The following is a 22,015-nucleotide window of genomic DNA, read 5'->3' on the forward strand; positions in this document are numbered from 1 at the left end:
TGCTCTAGTAATGGTGGAATCCAAGAATCTACTTTGGGGGATGGAGAAGGCACACAATGGCAGTAGTAGAAAAATTATTAGTTACAAACTGAAAATCTGATCAAAAGTTCAAATAAAAAAATTGAAATCTTGGGGACGTTTCAAGCCCACAGAACTACACATTAAAAGCTGTCAGGACTCGTTGGACTCTGCATGCATGCCAAATATATTGGCATTAGATTATTTTTGTGTCTATAATCACAATTACAACTTCTCAAAGAGAATTAATATTGTAAATGTATGTTTTGCGACCCAAATAACTACTTCCAACAATTTTAAAAGGTAGAACTAAATTTGATAGCTTTTTATATGAAGAGCTTTGTGCAGGTTTCCCACAAAGGAAGGCTATAGCTAGCACTAAAAAAAATCCTAAACGAAACCCGAGATGATCACATATGCGATATTGTGAGCTCTGGTATATTATAGAGTTGGCAATATCACTTTTGTGGTTATGGCTGTGAATATCAGTACATTCGAAAATGACCTTTTCAAGCACCAATAATTTTGGCCCATGTTTGAAGGACCTGAACGAAATTTGGCAGGTGAGTACATGAGTGTAACTTTGACCTTGCACGGTTGTGTGCAGCTTTATAATGGGGACACAATATAGTGGGACACTCAAAACTTGTGTTTGCCATTCAAACTCACATACAACAGATGTGACAACTGAAACTCACAAAATAGTTGACGAACTGCCACTAACTTTATCATGCAGAGGGCACTGTTTTTTGGAGGGTTTGTGATTGTGTTTCAATCTGTCAAGCAGCTTCAAGCAGCTTTTAAAATATGGCCAATAGAATATTACAACCCGGTGGTTTTCTTACTTGATAGTTGGGTTTATGACTGAGTTCAAAAGTCACTTTTTTAAAATCTTAACTCATTAAGACATTGCTGTGAAAAATGTTTTGATGGTGTGGTCGAAGGACTCAAGCCCACCGGACTCTGGTAGCACAGAGAAATGTAAAAGGCACAACAAAGTCCATACCCTATGCCCAGAACTTGCTACGCATAGTATTTGGCTATGTTTTCCTGGATGTTAAGGCCGTATGAGTGGGTACATGGCACTGCCGAAGGTCACGACCTTTGTCCAGATCCCAGTGGACATGACCAATGGCAGTGCCCAGCGTACTCTGGAGACAGAATAAAGAGCCACAGACCATGGTCTAAAGCCATGACCTGAGCTTACTGAGCACAGCGAAAGGCTATGCCCAGTGGGCTCTTACGTTGGCAAGAGTGAGTACCGTCTGTGCATGCCACAGTATATAATTATGTCCCTTTAATGACTTAAAGGGACGTTAGGCTGGCTACTGTGATCAGAAAGTAACGTAAATGATAAAATAAAAAAGATTTCCCCAAAACTCTCTATAATTCCCAGTTATGGTTGGCTATCTAATCCCAACATCACCCCAATGTTGTAAATTAAAGCAGAATGTGATTAAGCATTTACTGAAAACATTAATATTTCCCTTTTATCGTGTTTTCCTCCTTATGTTGGCCGAAGTCCGGACTCCATTTTGTATTGGCATGCTGCCACGTGTTCACCACGAGGAGAGTCCGACCTCTGTGTTAGTTGCTCTTGTAATCTGCCTAGCAACAGTCTATAAATAGCTCTCTTTTGTCCGTCTGGCGCATGCCCAGACTTGACCACATCTGTTGTAATTAGCTTTGCTTGACCATGTGTTTTCGCGGGCCCAAGGAGTGTGTTAGCTCCGCCCATGTATTGATTCGGTATCGAGAATGACCCTAAATGGTAATGTTCTTCAACTCTGTGGTATCCACCCACTCATGAGCCCCTTTACTGTGTATAAAAGGGGACTGTGTATGCAAGTTCTTTGTGCTACTCCTTGCAATACTGAAGAGTGTTGTGTGGATTGTAGGACCACCCTTAAGGGTTAATAAACGTTGTTTTTGTACTTTGCAGTTTCCGTGCCAACTTCCTTATAGATTTTCGTTACAGAAGAGCGAACCCTTGTCTCTTGCGGGCCTAGCTGGGGCTTGTATTCATCAATTGGCGCCCGTCACGTGGGGCTCATCGGCGACTCGGATGCTCGAAGGACTGGTCGCGACGAAGGTGAGGAGTTTGGCCGGGGACGTGATCACTGCCAGCGGCGTCTTAGCCCTGGCATCCCGAGGTTTTTCTTCCTTCCCTTCCGAGCTGACCGTCTGGGTGGCGCCGGTCATCGACTGAGATCTCTTCTGTCGGTCCTGCCGTGAGAGCCGTTTGGGCGATTGTGGAGCTTGGCAGTTGGAACCTGGACTCTTGATTGGTAAGAACCGTTGTACGGTACTTGCTCCGAGTTTTGAAGCCTGGTCTGGCTATTTGAGTTTGATTGATGGTGACTAGTCATATTGTGAATTTGTCTTTGTGAAAATATATGCGTTGCAACACATATAGGCAGGTAATGTGGAGAAATTTCTCCGGAGCTGTGTAGACTTTGAACGGCGCAACGATTAAGTGCCATTTTTCTTGATAATACTGCATATTTTGCATTATTCCTAGCATGCCTGCTTTTAGCGCACTCCGTAAGTGGTGCTGCTGTTTTGGACACCGGTTGAACCTCGAGGAATCTGCTCCAGCTCCCCCAGAGGGGACTCCTAATAGGGATATGTACGTGAAGCATGGTCTTTCTTCCATAATGTACAGCACGTTATGGAGGAAATATACGAGGAAGGATCCTGAGTTGCGATGGCCTTTGTATGGATCGTTTGATATACGTAAGATTGAGTATGTGGAACAGTGTATGTGTAAGCGACGTGCTCGTCAGGATATGTTTGAGTGTGTGCGATTATGGGTGAAGGAAGTGCGTGAGCGAGAGAAACGTGAGAAAGCGCTGTTTGATAAGGAGCAACGAAAGAATGATCATATGCGAGCGCAGGAAGCGAAGCGTCGAGAGGACAAAGAGCAAACGGACAGACAAGAGAAAGAGCGAAGGCTACAAGTTTCGGGTCAATATGTTGTTCGTCAGCCACTTTATCCTGTCCTTAATAATCCTGATGACGATTTTTATTTACTAGATCGCTCTCCGCCCCCTTATGTTGGCGCATCTGCTCCGCGGCCGCAAGATTCTGGCCCGGCTCCGGGTAAGGTCGACACACGGTCCATGTTATCGGCCGAGCATATGGCTGAGCTTCGGAAACTTTCCCTCCGTGCACTTAAGGGCAAGATGTCTAAGGATGAGTTGTTCCATACTTGGGGGTCGTGGCAAGATAGAGAGAGGGTGTATTTTCTGTCTCATTTTTCAGAAGAAGTAATTGCTGCTTTCCGAAAATATTCTAGTGTCCTTGAGCCTGACGAAGTGTCTTTGGATGCCGGAGCATTACGTAATGGTGTTTTTTCTCCCCCTAAGGCTTCTGAGGCGGCTCGGCGGCTGTTCGCTTTGCGGGACGAGGTGCTGGCCCTTAGAGAGAAAGCACGTCAACAAACGGAGGAGGAGAAGCAGTCGGATTCGTCTGCAGCAGGGGGCCACCCATCCGCCTCCCAGTCAGATAAGGATGACATAGTGCATGTTAAACCAATGCGAGAGGCGGCGCCTTTGTATGTTCCTCCCAAGGGAGCAGGGACTAGCTCGGATATTAACTCCGCCGATGCAAGGGGATATTTTGTATATAATTGGGTTTACACTCCATGGCATAGGGCCGATGTTATGGCATTAAAGAATGCGCTGCCTGACCCCCGCAAGAATCCAGCGGCCTTCTATGAAGAAGTCGAGGGGGCCTTGAATTCTTGCATTATGACCTTAGCGGATATAGACTTGTTCTTTGGCCTTATCCTACCGCCGGATACGTGGCGCTCTGTCCGAAAGGTAGATGATGCGGTTGCCTTTAAGGCTCGGTGGTCTGACCTTGAGGATGAGGATAGGGAACGGAAGCCCGCACAGAAACCACCCCAGAATATTTTAGATCTCCCTGCGGCTATTGTGGCTAAGTTGAAGACGATTATCCCCCCTAAAAAGATTGACTGGAATATGTTAGCTGCATGTAAGCAGAAAGTTGACGAGTCAGTCGCGGACTTCTTTACGCGTTTTGAGGAGACGTTTCATGATTTTAGTGGCCAGTCGCTTACTGACGACACGGGTCGCCACCTTTTCGCGGACAAATATGTGGCTAATCTGCTGCCGGCAGTTGCGGCCCGGTTAAAAGCGAGTGAGAGTTCTTGTTCCTCCGCGACACCGACGGCCCTTCTGACCATCGCTCAGTATTATGAGCGTCAGGAGCACGAGGCGAAGGGCCAGGAGGAGAAGAAATCGAAAGATCTCAAAACTAAAGTGATGTTAGCACAAGTATATGGCCCGCCCCGCCGGGGTAATAATAATAGAGGAAGGGGCGGATCTTATGGTCCCCCTTCGGGCCGATCTGATTTGAATAGGAACCAGTGTGCGTATTGCAAGCAGTTGGGCCATTGGGCCAGGGATTGCCCAGCGTTGCGTGCTTCGCGTCAGGGGCACACTCCGGGTGGCCCGAGAGGTAGAGGGGGTTTCTCGAACTTTAGAGGGAATTCCAACGATAATGCCCGTTTCGATACTGCCGGACAGCACCGAGATAGCTCAAATGTTTTCGATCGCCATCACCAGTATCATGTATCGGACATCGATCGATCGGGATATCATGATTCTCAGCATGCATAGGAATGCGTTGGATGGGGGTCTGAATCAGTTGAGGTGCCGGTCGATCAGACGGGTCCTTATGTATCGGCTGAGGTTTTAGGTTCTACCGATCAGTTCCTAGTGGATACAGGAGCGACACGTAGTGCATTGTCTAGGTACTTGGTTCCGGGGGCTCCCCCATCCGGCTCAATAGTTACATCGGTAGGGTTTGACGGTACACTCTCCCGAAGCCCTCTTTCACAGCCCCTTGCATTTAAAGTTGATTGCTTTTCTGCGCCTTGTCCGTTTCTGCTTGCTCCGTACACACCGGATAACATTATGGGCCTTGATATGTTAAAGTACTTTAGGGCTACAATTCGTTGTTCCCCTGAGGGTGTGAGGGTGATTTTAAATGACAACTACCCCCGATCTGGGCGGATGTGTACGATATCAGAGGATGCGCTGTTAGCTACCCTCCCCCGAGCTTTATGGGCGACTTCGGACACAGATGTCGGACAAATGGTGATTCCTCCGGTCCACATTAGTGTCCAGGAGGGGGCGGTACTACCACGCCTCCCACAGTATCGTATTTCCCAGGAGGGCGAGGAGGCTCTCATACAGATTGTGCAAGACCTGATCGCAGTAGGAGTAGTGGAAGAAGTTCCCTATAATATCTGTAACAGTCCGATTCTCCCTATTCTGAAAAAGGACACGGATGCAAAGGTCTATCGGTTCATAATTGATTTGAGGGAGGTAAACAAGATCGTGATACCTCAGTACCCGGTGGTTTCTGATATCACGACGTTGCTTACCTTGGTCCCGCCTACGGCGACCGTGTTCTCAGTGATTGATTTGAAAAATGCCTTCTTTTCTATTCCCATTCACCCGGATAGCCGATTTCTTTTTGGGTTCACATTAAACAATAGATCTTATCGTTTTTGTAGAATTCCCCAGGGCTATACAGAAAGCCCTAGTATTTATAGTCAGGCTTTGAAACGACAGTTGGATTCCTTTGCCTTACTCAAGGGGGTCGCCCTCATTCAATATGTCGATGACATCTTGTTGGCGGCTGACACCCTGGAGTTGTGCGAGAAAAGTACGATAGCCTTACTTTCCTTTTTAGCATCCCACAATCACAAGGTCTCTAGGAAGAAATTGCAATTCTGTAGACCAAAGGTGACTTATTTGGGTCACCTTTTGTCTAAGGAGGGGCGTGCACTCACACCAGATCGTATCCAAGTAATTTTGGACACACCAAGGCCATCCACGCAGAAGGATGTACGTGCATTTTTGGGTCTTGTTTCTTTTTGTAGACAGTGGATATTGGGGTTTTCACACATAGCTAAGCCATTACTAGCTCTCCTGACAAAAGACACGCCCATCCCGATCCCCTGGTCAGATGAGTTTGACGCTGCTTTTCAGCAATTGAGACAGGCCCTTTGTTCAGCACCAGTGTTAGGGACCCCTGATTATGCAAAACCCTTTTCGTTGTATGTGCATGAGAAAGATGGATGTGCATTATCAGTTTTAGTGCAGATGCACGGCGATAAGCAGCGCCCTTGTGCATACTTTTCGGCTGTACTTGATCCTGTCGCCCGAGCATTGCCAGGGTGTTTTCGCTCGGTTGCGGCGACAGCTGTGTCAATACGGCAGAGCGAAGGAATTGTATTGTCCCATAAACTGTTGGTGTTAGTTCCCCATGCTGTTGATGCCCTGCTTAATCAAACAAAGACGCAGCATTTGACCAGTGCCCGTTTAACGGGATATGAGTTGACGCTTTTAGCTCCTCATATTACGTTGAAAAGGTGCGTGACATTAAACCCGGCCACATTGTTGCCATATCCCGAGACCCAGCCTGAGGCACAGAAAGCGCATGATTGTATTCTTGTGACTGAGGAACAAACAAAGGGTCGTATTGATCTCCAGGATACGCCCTTTTCAGAGGTAGATGGAGAATTGTGGGTAGATGGATCTTGCCTGAAGCTACCAGATGGTACGGCTTCAGCAGCGTATGCAATTACCACGTTACAGACGATAGTGGAGACAGCACGCATACCACAGAAATCAGCTCAAGCAGCGGAACTGATAGCGTTAACACGAGCGTGTGAGCTCAGTACAGGATTGTGTGTGAATGTTTACACAGACAGCCGCTATGCCTTCGGAGTAGCGCACGATTTCGGCCTACTCTGGAAGGAGAGAGGGTTTCTAACGTCACATGGGGTGCAGATAATGCATGGGGAGTTAGTCCACAACCTTTTAACTGCATTGACATACCCAAAGAAAATCGCCATTGTTAAGTGTAGCGCCCATAGGAAAGTGGTTGATAAGGTTGGAGAAGGGAATGCGTTAGCGGATCGAGTAGCACGGGAGACTGCGATGCAGCCCGGTACTACTGCCATGTATGTAGTGAAGTCACAGGTGGAGAGATGGCATGATGCGAAGGAGGAAGTGCGAGAAATACAAAAGACCGCTTCTGACAAAGAGCGGGAACAATGGGCTAGCGAAGGAGAACTGGATGACGAGGGTTGCTGGAGAAATAAGCAGATGGATAGATGGAAATTACCCACGGCCTTTGTACAACCTATGGTTCAGATGGCACATGGGCTAGCACATGTTGGAGCTTCCGCAATTGTGAAATTGCTTACCCAAGTCTGGGAGCATCCAGAGATTGCTAGCACGGCAAAGAGGGTGGTGCAGACCTGTATGATCTGTCTGAAGTATAACCCAGGGAAAGGCACGCGAACTCCAGCAGGAGGATTTGCGACGCCCACTGCACCCTTTGAGGTTCTGCAGATGGATTACATTCAGCTTGAGCGCTGTAACAATTTGAAGTATGTTCTAGTAGTGGTTTGCGCCTTCAGTAAATGGGTTGAGGCGTACCCTGCGAAAGACAATACTGCAATGACTACAGCGAAGCTATTGCTGAAAGAGTTTTTCCCCCGATACGGCGTCTGTAGACTTCTGTGGAGTGATAATGGCCCTCACTTTGTAGCGGATGTTATAAAGTATGTCTTGAAGGGCCTAGGCATCACCCAGAAGTTCCACGCCGTATTCCACCCCCAGTCTGCAGGACTAGTCGAGAAGTATAATGGTACGCTGAAGCTTAAGATCGCTAAAATTCAAGCTTCAACATCTTTGACTTGGCCAGACGCCTTGCCACTGGCGTTATTGTCAATTAGGTCGGTGCCACACTCTCGAACCGGCCTTACACCCTATGAGATTGTATTTGGACGCCCAATGAATATCTGGGGTCCACCAAGGCCTAAGGCTGTGTATGATGTACCTTGTGTGATGATGAGTGATTATCTGGCACAGTTAACGGATAACTTGGTTTCTATTCATCAACAGGTCCGAGAGGCGCTCCCTGATCGGTCTACTGGCGAAGGACATGGTCTCCGGCCTGGAGATCATGTGATGATAAAGGTTTTCGACAGATCGAACAGTTTGGAGCCGAGATGGGTCGGACCTGAGCAAGTCCTTCTTGCAACGAGGACGGCTGTGCGAGTCTCGAACAGGAAGAATTGGATCCATTCCTTGCACTGTCGAAAGGTACCGCCCGGATTGGTGGAGTCTGCTGTGCTGACCGATCAACGAGACATCCTAGCAGCAGAGACAGGCCGTGCTGCAGAGCCAAACGACACTGAGGAGCTCTTTTCGGACCACACGACTTCTGGAGGAAGGCGATATCATCTGCGACCAAGGAAGTGAGATTTCCAGTACCGGGACATACTGTCAGAACGGCCCTTGGGTTAGTGAAACGGAGAGCCGATGAGGCAAGGGGGGGGGATCAGCCCTGCATTAGTGTAGCGACACCCGTCTTGGCCCGCTGGTGAAGAAATCAACCGCTGCCCAAGGGGAAGAGTTCTGACAGACTTTGTAGTTACAGGAAGATATCAGGGTATTGTTTCCTTTGACATGGAGAAGAAGAAAATTCTTTGTGCGTTGGGGTTCATGCTAACAGTAGCCATCGTTGGTATAACCACATGGTTTGTGGAGGAGGCAACTCCTGCTCGAGAGACGCTTGTGTTGACGACTCCAGTGCCTGCGGAGCACTACTTTTATACATTGCCATATCAAGAGTTGAAGCATCGACAATCCTATTTGAATAACACTTTCATTCAGATGCTGCATCACACCCACGTTGCTACAAACGCTACGAACTGTTGGATATGTGGGATGATGCCAGCCCATCAGAAGAAAGGAGGAACGCCATTCATACCACTTCCTTTCTCTCACAATGGCTCTTGTAGAGCATGGTACACTTTGTTGTTTGCCACTCGGAAACCGACAGTGGGACGATTGCTTTTCAGACTTAATAAAGAATGCCATCAGGACAAGAATGGATATCCACAAGCGAATGGGACAATTTGGGAGTGGGAAGAGTACCGACCAGACAATGAATCCATTCCCTACATCTTCACGAACACCAGAGACACTGTGGGGAAGGACAAATTCGTAATCCAAGTAGCACAAGCCCAAGCGGACCTGTGTGTCCAGAGTGTGGGTTTTATTCCTGTGGGTGTCAGTGATTGTATAACCGTACTAAACATCGATGGGTTAAACAACAGCACCTTCTTAGCGTCCCATAATACCTACTTTGTATGTGGAAATAAAGGTTATTACCGTTTGCCGGCTGGGTGGTCTGGGGTATGCTATGTATCATTCCTATTACCTCCTGTATTCTTAGCACCTGCGTCATATCATAAGGATTTAAAACTGTTGAATAATGTGACTGTAAATAGATATAAACGTACTCTATCAATTGATGAGGTGGATCAAACAGATACCAGCTTGCAACAGTATATTGATTTTAACTTAGGACTGTTTTTCTTTGTTGGAGCCGCTTTGAATAGTAGGAAGATCCGAAGATTAACAAGAGTGGTAGAAGCTGTGACTAATCAGACTGCTGCTGCTCTTGGGAATCTTACAGAAGAATTACAGATTACCAGATTTGTTGCATTGCAGAACCGTATGGTATTGGATGTAATGCTAGCTGATAGAGGAGGATCCTGTAAAATTATTGGAAGTAGCTGCTGTGTGTTCATTCCTGATCATACGCCATCCGTTTATAACGCCATTAACAAGCTGCATAAAATAGCAGCTGAAATCCACACAGAAACCGGCACTTGGTCCTTTTCTGGATGGTTTTGGGCGTTGGTTACTGCCTGGGGATGGAAGGTCTTAACTGGTCTCTGCATTATTATAGCAATTCTGTTCTTTCTCTGTATGTGTATTCAATGTGGACCATTGTGCTGTTCCGTATGCATTTCATTCTGCATTCCAGATAAGAAAGCTATTGCCGATGTTGCCCGCCAGAAGGGTCTAGCTAAAGAGGTTAAAGGAATGATGATAATTGACATATACGATGATTGTTCTTGGAAACCAGATGTCTTCAGTAAATGCTGAAAGGGTCGTCTGTTGTAAATTAAAGCAGAATGTGATTAAGCATTTACTGAAAACATTAATATTTCCCTTTTATCGTGTTTTCCTCCTTATGTTGGCCGAAGTCCGGACTCCATTTTGTATTGGCATGCTGCCACGTGTTCACCACGAGGAGAGTCCGACCTCTGTGTTAGTTGCTCTTGTAATCTGCCTAGCAACAGTCTATAAATAGCTCTCTTTTGTCCGTCTGGCGCATGCCCAGACTTGACCACATCTGTTGTAATTAGCTTTGCTTGACCATGTGTTTTCGCGGGCCCAAGGAGTGTGTTAGCTCCGCCCATGTATTGATTCGGTATCGAGAATGACCCTAAATGGTAATGTTCTTCAACTCTGTGGTATCCACCCACTCATGAGCCCCTTTACTGTGTATAAAAGGGGACTGTGTATGCAAGTTCTTTGTGCTACTCCTTGCAATACTGAAGAGTGTTGTGTGGATTGTAGGACCACCCTTAAGGGTTAATAAACGTTGTTTTTGTACTTTGCAGTTTCCGTGCCAACTTCCTTATAGATTTTCGTTACAGAAGAGCGAACCCTTGTCTCTTGCGGGCCTAGCTGGGGCTTGTATTCATCACCAATGTACTTATAATGACCACTCACATGACAATAAATGGCATCATCAAGCATGCAACTCGAGTACCAACACGTCTCACATTACATGGCGCTAAAGTCTCCTGCAGCTTCACTCACAAGTAATACTCTGATATATGTTAAAGGCAGCAGTAACATTGCAGTCAACGTTTAGATGTTCTTGCTGATGATCTATATAACATAACATGTGTATGTCTAAAGCACACATGCACCCAAGGGTATTGTGGCGCTGAATAACAGATGTTTATTGTTACCCAACTCAATAGTACTCATTTTATTGACCTCAAAAGGATGAAAGGCTGAGTGGACCCACCGGGATTAGAACCTGTGACCATGAGGTCGAACACAGGCCCTACAGTGAATACATTAGTCCACTAAGCCACCAGACCCTGGCCTAATATAGAGGAGAAAGGAAGCTGCAACTGCGGTCGCAATTCATTGGTATCCGTAGAGACATCAAAGTAATTGTTAGGCTGCACGATCCTGATCAACAAGTAGATATCCTCACTCTAAGCACCTGGATATGAAATACTCCTGTACTTACAATTCAAAGCAATACTGATTTGTTACATATTAAATGCATTGATAAGGCTGTAGTACCACTGTCAACCTCCAGATGTCCTCACAAAGGATGTATTAAGAAGAGAAAGGCAGCTACAGTTCCACTCAACTTTCACAATACCATTCTCATTATCTCGATGTCCCGGTTAATAAAGAGTTGTGCAGGTCCACTCACTCGCTATAACATAATATATTTAATCACTTGCAATGCTTTTGTAAGGTTATTTACTTATACAACTCAATATTTGCCTGTGACCATCTTAGAGCTAAAGGAAGAACTGAGTAGGGCTGCAGTTACACCAAACAATGGCTTTCTTTAATCATAATAAATGCACTTTTAAGGCTCTGTATATATTGTAGAGTGTAACAGTGTTCTACATTTACGTTTACAACCTAACTCCCCAGAGGAGGTGACGCTTCTGATGGCCTGTAGTGTTAGCCCCTCTAACCACTGAACAAGCCTGCACTAAACATTCCCAAAAAACTGGTTTTAGCCACTTTTTCTAGTAAGGTTTTATGAATATGGTGAAGACGATCTTTTTTGTGGATGAGAAACTTTAAAATTGGTGAACAAAAGTTCACCAGATTTGGAAGGTACAACATATCTATCTCCATTCGGTGCCTTTAAAATACTTTGCAATGTGAGATTTAGCAATTAAAAAACATTTGACATAAATGACACTATACAGCACCTATACAAACAGCAAATATCTTGATGCATTGTTAAGTGTAAATGAAACAACTAAGGAAATTTGATGTTGATCATTACGAAAACCTACTTGAAAACGCTGACTGATGAGCATTAGAGCAGCACAAGGCACACAAATTACCAGCTAAGCAAACATATACCCTCCTCCCCATATTTGGCTATCCCACACCCTTCTGACGTCAGCAGCAACCCTCCATTCATCCGCTCGCTATGCTCTTCATGTTGCATGGGCAAGTTTGAGATAAACTCAGCTTGTGTGGTGCAGAGACCTTGAGAAGGGCAAATGCAATGAGTAGGACTGTGTAATTTCTGGAGAGGCTTGTTAATTCATTATGATCTAAAAAAGCGTAGCATATATTCTTTGAGCTCAAGAAAAGAGCAGAGGATTTAAAACAAATTATGAAATTTAGGACTAACTGGAAATCATTTAGCTATGGGCGAGCTTTGGACGAAAGAGGAGAGCTTGCGATAGGATGTATAAATCTGGGGCAAATCAGAAAAGTGTACTATAAACTGTACATTTTGGGTAGGACAGGTGTATCTGGGATGGCATAAACTAATCTGGGATAAGATGAGTTAGGACAGGTGAAGTTTGAAATGATCAGTGAGTATAAAATATGTAAGGTTAGGTTGGAATAAGATGGATGGATGTTTAGCAGGATGGGTGATTTTACGACTCACTGGCTGAGTAGAGGTGTGAGAGGCACCGAAAGCTCGAGACTGGCTCTGGGTCAGCTCGAGGTCCTGCTGGAACCCCGAGCCCATAATGAACCAAGCTTTCATGTGGCTTCTGTCTGCATCCCTCACTCTACCCATGATGTGGCGTTACAGTCAGAGCTCCCGACTGTGGAACCAGGTTCGATTCTTGGCATCAGCTCAAAATCCTTTGATTCTGGGCAAATCACTTAATCGCCTTGTGCTTATGAACAATGCCTGTGACCTTGTATAATGTACCTGGTGCTCATGTAAAATGCTAGAATACCTTAAGTTCAGTGAGCGCTATGTTTTGAAAAATGGAGGTGTAAACAAAAGCTTTGAATAAGGAAAGACAAATAGATACCCATTTACTGGCTCGCATTAAGCACTGACCATTTAGTGACTGACTTGTACTAAGTGAAACCAGAGAACCTGGGTAAATTGCAGCTTTCTCACTTAAATTGTGTGATATTAGGCAAACATTTTATTTCACCAAAACTCTTTTTTTCTTCATTATCGTGCATGAAAGCACTTACAATTATGTGAGTTCAGAATTTCAGATGTACAAAACTATTAATTTAAAAAAGTACTTCAGTGCTATTGGGTGCCCTATTAATGTTAAAGCATCCACATGTTAAAAAAAATACACTTTTGTGAACTTTGAAGTGACTTCATCATATTTTACGTGATGTTTGTTTTAAGATTTACATAGCAAATATGTTCAGGGCATGGCTCATGTATGGGCACTAAGATCCGATTCAGACCCTTGGCTCGACTCTGGCTTGACTCTCCTTGTTAATTGCTTGGCTTACCCAACTCTGTGGCTGAGTTTGGTTTAGTGTGGGTAGGTTTAGCATAATCAGTGAATGGAATTGGATGGGTGGGTTTGTGGTAAGGAGGGCTGGTTTGAAATACAGGTGGTGTTTTAAATTACAGGGAGTGTGGGATAAAATGGCTCAAGTCTGGATTGGGTGTGTGTGAGCTTCAACAAGGTTAAGGGAGTTTGGACTAAAATGGCTGCGTTTCAAACACCTTGGACGAATCTGAGGTAGGATGGGAGAGTTTGGAATTGGTTGGGTGTGTTTTGGATGATTAAGGTGGGGATGAAATGATACATTAACTGCTTGGTGTAGGTGCATAGTAAAAGTTGGAGGATTTTGGAATAAAATGATTTTGTTTTGGATATCATTGTGATGTAGGTTAGGAAGGGCGAGTGGTTTGGTATAGTGTGGCTGTATTTGGGATTGAGAAAGTAATTTTGGGATTAGAAAGGTGAGTTGGAGCACGGTGAATGAGTTTGATGACGGATGCGTGTGTTTAGGGTTAGACAGGTGGTTTTAGGATAGAATGTGTTAGTTTGATAGAGGATGGGCAAGTCTGGAACGGAATGGGAGGTATGGGAATAAACAGGTGAGCAGGTTTGGTGAATTCGAGAGACATTGAGAATAGGGCGGGTGGGATGAGTAATGAGGGTTGGAGACGTTACTTTAGGAAAGGATGGGTCCTTTGAATAGTGGCTGATCGAGCTGTGGTTGGGTTTCAAGGGATGGGGACCTTACCTGTGACGCCTCTTTTTCCGTTTCTTGCTTTGATTTAAGGAGGATTTTGACATTTTTCTGTCGCTGGAAGAAACATCCTCTGAATCTGGAGGGATTAGAAGAGGCAGATATTGTTTGTGAAACTGAAGATCTATTACATGAGACATTTAGCATTACTCACTCCTTTACTCAAACTCTCCCAGAGAATGACTCCTGCCACCCTAACACCACCAACCCGCCTTTCGCCAGTGTAGAGGGCAAGGTGGCACTAAATAAAGAAGCCGCAACAAACTCAGTGGCCAAGACCACATGAAGCGCAAGTGCATCTACGGCCCTCCTTTATTAACCCCCTGATGCTGCGTTCAGAGGCAGGATGCGTGGATGCGTGTGCTACATGTGTCATATGACACAACACACCACACAACTAAAAATGAGCTTTTGCAGCTTCTAATTTTTGCAGACTTTTTGATGGATTGTAATTGAAGTTGTTTTCAAAGCCGGCATTGTGGTTTACAATGTGCAGTAACATACAGATGTATTCATGCACAGTTCTAATAAATTCCAGCAGTGCAATAAATAAAGTGCCATTAATCACTCCAGAATAGTCAATGACTCTTCAGAAGTAGGAGTTACTGTTCTTCCTCTTGTTTGAGTGGCAGGTGTTGCTTAATGAGCTGCTTGGCTCTCACAGAGACACAGTGATGTCATAACTCAGCTGTAATAACTGATTACACATCATCAGTGATGTCACTTCATGCAGGTGACTAGTGACGCCATATCTAGGCTAATAATGAGATATGAGACATCGTTTTATAGAAGGGCTGCAGGCTGTGTGTTCCCCAATAACGCTATCCACGTGTGAGAGGTGGGAGCCTTACGCCCTAGTAACTGCGGTTATGTCAAAAGTATTTGTCAATGCCATCTATTGTTGCCTGAATGAATGTCTGGTGTTACTGTCAGCCTTTCTTATCAGTGGATGCCTGTTGTTCTTCTACATCTTTACTGAGTTTCCCATTACTATAACAACAGTGGTACATTAAACAATACATAGTCAAATTGCCACACAGGGCGAGGAACTCAACAAGATAGAATGCAAACCCATAATCCATCTGTAGACCAGGCCTCCATGGAGGACCCACATATAATGAGCAGAAATATCAAGAACAGCTGAATATAAATCTCCAAGAACATACATAGGAAATGGGCAAGTAGGCAATAAATACTATTTAACAGCTTACACAGAGGGAAAAGAACAACACAATCAATAAGAAGGGAAAGGAAAAAGAAACATGATGGTAAAACATAGGAAACACGCTCCCGCAATGAGGGGAAAGAGGGGAGGGGAACACCTACACAGGAGGAAATAAAATAAGATGGCCTACTGCCCCAATGAACTGTCCCTACAGGATGAAAATCAAGGAACGCCCATTAACAATAACAATAGGGATCAAAGTCTGGGGAACCTCAGAAGGTAGGTGCCTGGGAATGGAACATAGGAGTTTGCATGGAACATGAAGCAGGACAAGGTATACAGTAGACACCTTAAGTGTATGGGTGTGTTTGGCTCTCAAATTTTAAGAAATGTGCCCCAAACCTCCTAAAAATATCTGCAATTTGTCATTTAACTTATAAATAAGGTGCCCAAACATGCCAGGACGTACAAGTTATCCAAACAGGTCTGTAATGTGGGAAATAAAGTTGATATCTAGAGTTGCAGAATTGCTAATTTAGCCACAACTAGAGCAGTGGCGAGTCATATATTAACATGTTAAGTCACAAAAGGAAAGTCAGAAAAATCATGCAGGAGCGCTAGCCGGGCAGTCAAAGGCCTGTCTACACCAAGATCTTTCCTCATGTGGTCCCAAACGTATGACCAGAAGGCTCTCAGCCGGTCACATTCACATAAAATATGGATTATATATCGCAGTCTGTTAAGCCACATCTCCAAAACAGTGAATCCACACTAATACGGGCATTATGTAATGTTGCTGGTGACCAGTGCCAACAGTGTAAGATCTTAAAAAAACTATTCTTAAGGCTCTCTTCCCGCAATCCTTTATCAAACTCTGCCAGTAGAGTAACCCAATTATTGTCAAAGAATTGATTGTAGCTCCATAGTTGGGAGGATGGAATCGCTAATTCCCGTCTTAAATCGGGGAATGATTTGCGTGAGTCGTTAGAGACACGGTCTTCAACGTGGTGAATACCATAAGTGGACCAGTGAACTTCCTCCCCACTGACCGCGACGGCCGCACTGCGCTGAAGTGGGGCTTTAGGAGGAATACAACTTAGTGCATGCACCAGCCTATGAGCCTTATGCCACAAGAACTGGGAAGTATGAATAATAAGGTTCAGGAGAGGAGTAATCAAAGGCCTTGAAGTGTGGTAAATGGTGCTGTCCCCAGACATCTGCAATATGTTACGCTCCAGCAACACCCATAAGGGTATAGACCTTTGAGAGACGGTTTGAGAGACGTAAGCCGCCTTTCTCTGATACGGAGGAGTGGAGCTTATCAACCTTGATTCTCAGTCTATCCGAACCCCAAATTAATCGGGAGATGGAGCACTGGATGCTCTGCAGACGGTGGACCAATATAATGAGGACCACCATTTCAAAGATGTAGTTCCATTTGTGAAGGACATTCATCTTGATGATCTGAACCCTACTCCACAGGAACAGGTTCAGGGCAGACCACCTGTTAAAATAGTGCTCCATCCAATCCACAATGGGTTGCACATTGTCTAGAACCATGCTTCCGGACCCCGATTAATATGCACCTTTGGGACTGAAGCCACTTGAATGGTAGAGGTTCTCATGGTGGATGGCTTTAAAGGCATGGCCTCACATTTCGACCAGTTTATCTTATAGCCAGAAAACTGGGAAATATAGTCCAGTTGAGAAATCAGAGCAGCTGCTGAGGCCGAGGGGTTTGATAATGTCAAGAGAATGACATCTGTGTAGTAAAAGGCCTTAACCTCACCTGCTATCGTGTGAATACCCTAATGTTTTCAGTAGATAAAATTGCAATCACCAGAGGCTCCAGAGCCAACAGGAACAACGGAGACAAGGGACACCACTGTCTGATGCTGCGCTGGATGTCAAAATATGGGGAGGAGAGACCCCCACATGTGACAGTTGCAGTGGGATCACAGTACATGCCCCTGGTTAGTGTGAGAAAGTCGTGACCTATGCTCATCCTCTCCATAGTCCCAAAGAGGTTACCCCAATCGACATGGTTGAAAGCCTTTTCAGCATCTAAGGAGAAGAGGACCTTCTCTTCCACCTCGTTCATCACCTGCCAAATAGTATGCAAGAGAGTACGCCAATGATTGGTCAAGGTCCGTCTGGGGACACAGCCTACCTGACAGGATCGAATAAGAGTCATGATAACGTTATTCCAATGTGTTGCCAAAATCTTCACCAAAATCGTAACACCTGCATTTATCAAAGAAATTGGGCGACAGCTTGAGCATTCAAGGGGGTGCTTTTTCGGTTTCGAAGCACCAATATTCGTGCCCTGAGGAACTCAGCAGAGAGGTGCCCAGCCTAAGATGGGGATGGTCTGGGCTTTGGTAGCTTTATAAGATTCAGTTGGAAGGTCTTCCTCACCAGGAGGCATGACATCAATTTCTTCCGCCATCACTGCTCTCTCCAGATGAGCAGATTGGGTGGGTGTTCAAAAAAGGGGATTTTATGTCTGGGGCCTTGGGCATTCAAGCCGTGTATAGACATACAACTAATTATGATTGCATCGAGTGATTGTTACTAATACGGATAGGAGCACTAGAGGAACTGCATTTAGACAACGCATTCTACGCCTAAGTCCCCTTTCAGCCGTGCACCTGCTTCTGCGCATGCTCCTTCCCTTTCTCTGTCCATGCAAAGCTCGTCAGGGATTCTCTTCTTGCAGGGTCCCTGTTCCTGCAAACTGAAAGTGCTCCAAAGCAAGTCAGTCTATCTGTGTCCAAGTAGTGCCAGTAACAGGCTCCACATTCCTGGAGCATTCCTGTTCCTGGAGATTGCCTGTGCTCCTGCAGAGCCAGTCTATCTCTGTCCATGCAGTGTCAGTCATAGGCTCCGTCTTCCTGCAGCGTTTCTGTTCCTGCATGTAACACAAGCTGCAGAGAGGCCTGGGCAGACACATGGCAGCAGCACAGAACCACACAGTGCACAGAAGTACTCGGTAGGGTAAAGACCTCAAGCGGCCATTACCTCTTTATTTAGATCCTCGGGCCACGCTCGGCTAGAGGGTGAGGTGAGGTACACCCAGGCAGGCGGGCGTCGGGGTATGGTGTCCGGGTGGCTCAATACATCATTACCCATTTTACTCTGAGTTCCAGGACTGGATCCTGCACACAAAGTCATTAAGTCTCTGGCTAGGTTGAAGATTTGGGTGTAGATTGTAATGCTGGCTCTTGGAACTATTAGCCGGTTCATCTTGGTGCGCTTCGCCTTGGGGGCCTGTTGTTAAACTCTCACACCTGTCTTCTTCCAGAGACTGGTCTTCCCCAATTGCTGGTTGTGGGGCCTATCCTTTATGGATATGTCGCCTTCCTTTGGTCCGCTCCTGCATTCTCCTTATTTCTCTCTGGGGAATCTACCTTCTTAAATTAGGATATGTTCTGAATCACTGTCTCCACACTGCAGCAGGCGGTTACATCGTGCCTGCCGCAATTATCGCCCATGGTCCGGGTTTGTAAGGTGTGCGGAACTTCCACCCTAGTCATTACATGATTTCCAGGTCCCAGACAGTGGTGGGTCACTCTCCTCTTAAAGCTTGCCCTTGTGTCGTTCTGCACCTGCCTGTTTTGGGTACCGTCTGAATCATACTGAGACGGAGACCACACAGGGTTTACTGGTATCATGTTCCACCTGTACCCTTTCAGTATGAGTTATCAGAGAGGACAGCAGGTTGTGTAATGAGGGGTGCCTCGGTATTTGGGTATGAACCACTGTAGGGATGTTCACATTAAGCACTCGATATCGCCGTTGGCCTGCGGCCACTGCGGTATGCTCCTTTGAAGTTGTATGCCCAGGTGTTGGAGGAAAGCCTAGAATTCGAGCCCATGAAATGGTGGGCCATTATCTGTCCTGATGTCTTCCAGGAGGCCGAACATGGCCAAGACTTACTCCAGTGCAGGGGAGATGTTGGAGAATGCAGTCGATTCAATGAGTTCCACTATGGGATATTTAGAATGGCTGTCAACTTGTAGCATGGTGGTTCTCCCATCTGTGGAGCTGCCAAAATCAAGTCTGACCTTCTTCCACGGGGTGTCGCATGGCTCTTCCATGATTATCGGAGCTGGGGTCTCCAGACTGCCGGTGACTTACCATGCTACACACTATCGCACAAGAACATCAACTACGGCTTCCAACCCAGGGAACAACAGTTTCCCTTGTAGCCAGTTCTTCGTCTTGTAGGTCCCCTGGTGACATCCATGAGCAACCTCTGCCACCCGCCTTGTCAGACTTGCGGGAATGACTATACGGTGCCCTCTTAGTACAAGATTGTCCAGGATAGAACTCAGCTCATGCCTGACTTTTCCAAAGTTTGATCAGAAGTTCTTTGTCAGGGTCACTCTACTGGTTGGTGTTCTTCAGGAACATATTCTAGGACCCCTATTGTAATATCACTATGACCTTCATAAGCACAGTATCCTCAGCAGTCACCTGTCCGACCTCTGTAAGGCTCAAAGCCCTCGGGCATGCTCCCCGGCTCACAAAGCATATGTATTCCTCCATCCAGCCTGCATCGTGCTCTGGTCTGCAGTCTGCCTGGAGGGGTGTCGGGATAAAAAGATGGCTGGGTTCCCGGAGACTTGTCAGTATATCACCTCGAACTGGAGTGCTCAATCCTGGGAGGAGGATGGGGTGCTGTGCCCTTGAAGAGTGGGCCCAGCGGCTGATGTTCAGTGATTACACAGAAGGGCCGCCCACACAAATGAAGGTGGAAATGTCCACAGGTCCACTTGATGGAAAGAGCTTCAACCTTAATTTGATGTATCTGGTTTCCGTCTGGAAGAGAGCTATGCTTGCAAAGGCCAGAGGTTCCCATCATCCTGGATTGACCTATTGCGACAGCACCGCCCCAAGCCCCAACGGGCTGGTATCCATAATGAGTTCTGTCCTTTTCTTGGAGTCAAAATAGGACATTGTTGCTTTGCTGAGGAGCGCCAACTTAACACACAGGAACACGTCCACTTCCTGGGGGCCCCAGGTCGACCTGGCATCGCCCTTTGTCAGTGCCCTGAGTGATTCTATGATAGCCACCTGGTTGGGGATAAACCAGCCGCAATAGGTGGCCATCCCCAAAAAGATGAGAACTTCTGTGGCAATACATGGCGCTGGGGCCTGTTGGATTGCTTGCGACTTCTTTGAGTCAACCTAGATGCCGTGCTAGGTGAAAATGTATCTGAAGAACTTGATGCTTATCTCAAAGAAGGAGCACTTCTTGCGGTGGAGAGTGAGGCCGTGATCACATAGTCACTCCAGAGTGGCTCTTAGCTGTTGATGAAGTTTTTTAGCTGTAGTGGAGTATTTCAGAATATCATCGCTGACGTTCATTACCCCTTGCAGGCTGGAAAGCAGCTCCCTGATGGCATTTTTGGCACACCTCAGCTGCCGATGATATCCCAAAGCTCAGGCGCTTGTACCTCCGCAGGCCTAGGTGTGTGGAGAATGCTGATGTACCTGCTGCTTTGATCTAGCTGTAGGTACCAAGCATGGAAATTAAGCTTTGAAAACCACTGGGCCTTGCTGAGGTCCGCGATTATATCGTCCATCTTGGGCGTGAAGTGTCTCTCCCGTCTAATGGCTTTGTTCCAAAGGCGGATATAAATGCACAGGCGTATTTGGCCTGGCTGCTTGTTTTTTTTCTGCAATGAACAACAGAACATCCATGGCGTGGCCCTGGAGACCTTCTCAATTACACCCAATTTCTACAACTTGACTTGTTCCTGCTTGACCAGTGGCTGTAGGTGAAAGGGGACGCTGGTTTGACTGTTTTGTCTATGTAGAGCTTGATCCGAGGGGCTTGGAGGCACCCTAGCCCCTGGAAGAGGCTGGGAAACTGGTTTAACAGTTCATCAATCTGGAAAGCCTCAACTTTCCTAGCAAAGGATACCAGGCCCAGGTCCTCCGCCGTATGTCACCAACTGAGAGTTTCAACTTATTTTTGAAGAGGTGGAACATAGCTCGAGTCTCCTGGGTATTGGACTGTACCCATATGCTAATTTTCCCTTTCAACGATCAGGAAAACTGCCCTCCATAGGTATAGATCTTGGTCGTTGATGGTGAGAGAATTGGCAGAGGGCAGAGTCGTTGATATTGGTGAAAGCTCATCATGTTGACGGATGCCCCTGTGTTAATGAGTGCCTTGATGGTTGTGCCAGCCACCTCGACCACACATGTGGGTTGGGGTTTTCCTGTGTTGTTTGAGGTGCTCAGTGAATGAGATGAGGAATACATCTTCGTCTTCGGAGGGTGTATCGAGTGTCACACAGCGACGTGCTCTGGCTTTCTGGGTCTGCTAGCGAGAGTTGATGAATGGCCTCTCCTGTCGGCCTTCTAGCACATGCCCCACAGCCCTCCTCTGCATACTTTGTCAAGGGGGACTTACCACAGTCGGAGCACATCTTTCCTTGGGCTCGGCAGTTTTCTAGGGGATGTTCCTCTCCCCGCAGTTCCTGCAGTGTGCAACAGCCAGCCTGGGTGAGGGCAACTTGGGGCGGATGCCTTTCATTCTGGTGGATACTGCATCTATTGTTTCCACTTTAACCACAGGCGACTTGCAGCTGCTGGTATCATGTGTCAGGGTTATGTCCATCTCTGCGGCCCACATCGCTGATCAGTCGTGGGC

At 46.2% G+C, this 22,015-nt stretch overlaps 1 protein-coding gene across 2 annotated transcripts in view; it reads right to left on the reverse strand.

The window, feature by feature from the left end:
* VSX2 (visual system homeobox 2) overlaps positions 1 to 22,015 on the reverse strand; it is a 99,075-nt gene that overhangs the window by 62,591 nt on the left and 14,469 nt on the right. For both annotated transcript variants that reach the window (XM_085626774.1, XM_085626773.1), the window contains exon 2: positions 14,178 to 14,262. In XM_085626774.1, coding sequence (XP_085482900.1) covers positions 14,178 to 14,262 — 85 coding nt within the window. The remainder of the gene's footprint in view (positions 1 to 14,177; positions 14,263 to 22,015) is intronic.

This window comes from Triturus cristatus, chromosome 9 (genome assembly GCF_964204655.1).
Source record: "Triturus cristatus chromosome 9, aTriCri1.1, whole genome shotgun sequence".
NCBI lineage: Eukaryota > Metazoa > Chordata > Amphibia > Caudata > Salamandridae > Triturus > Triturus cristatus.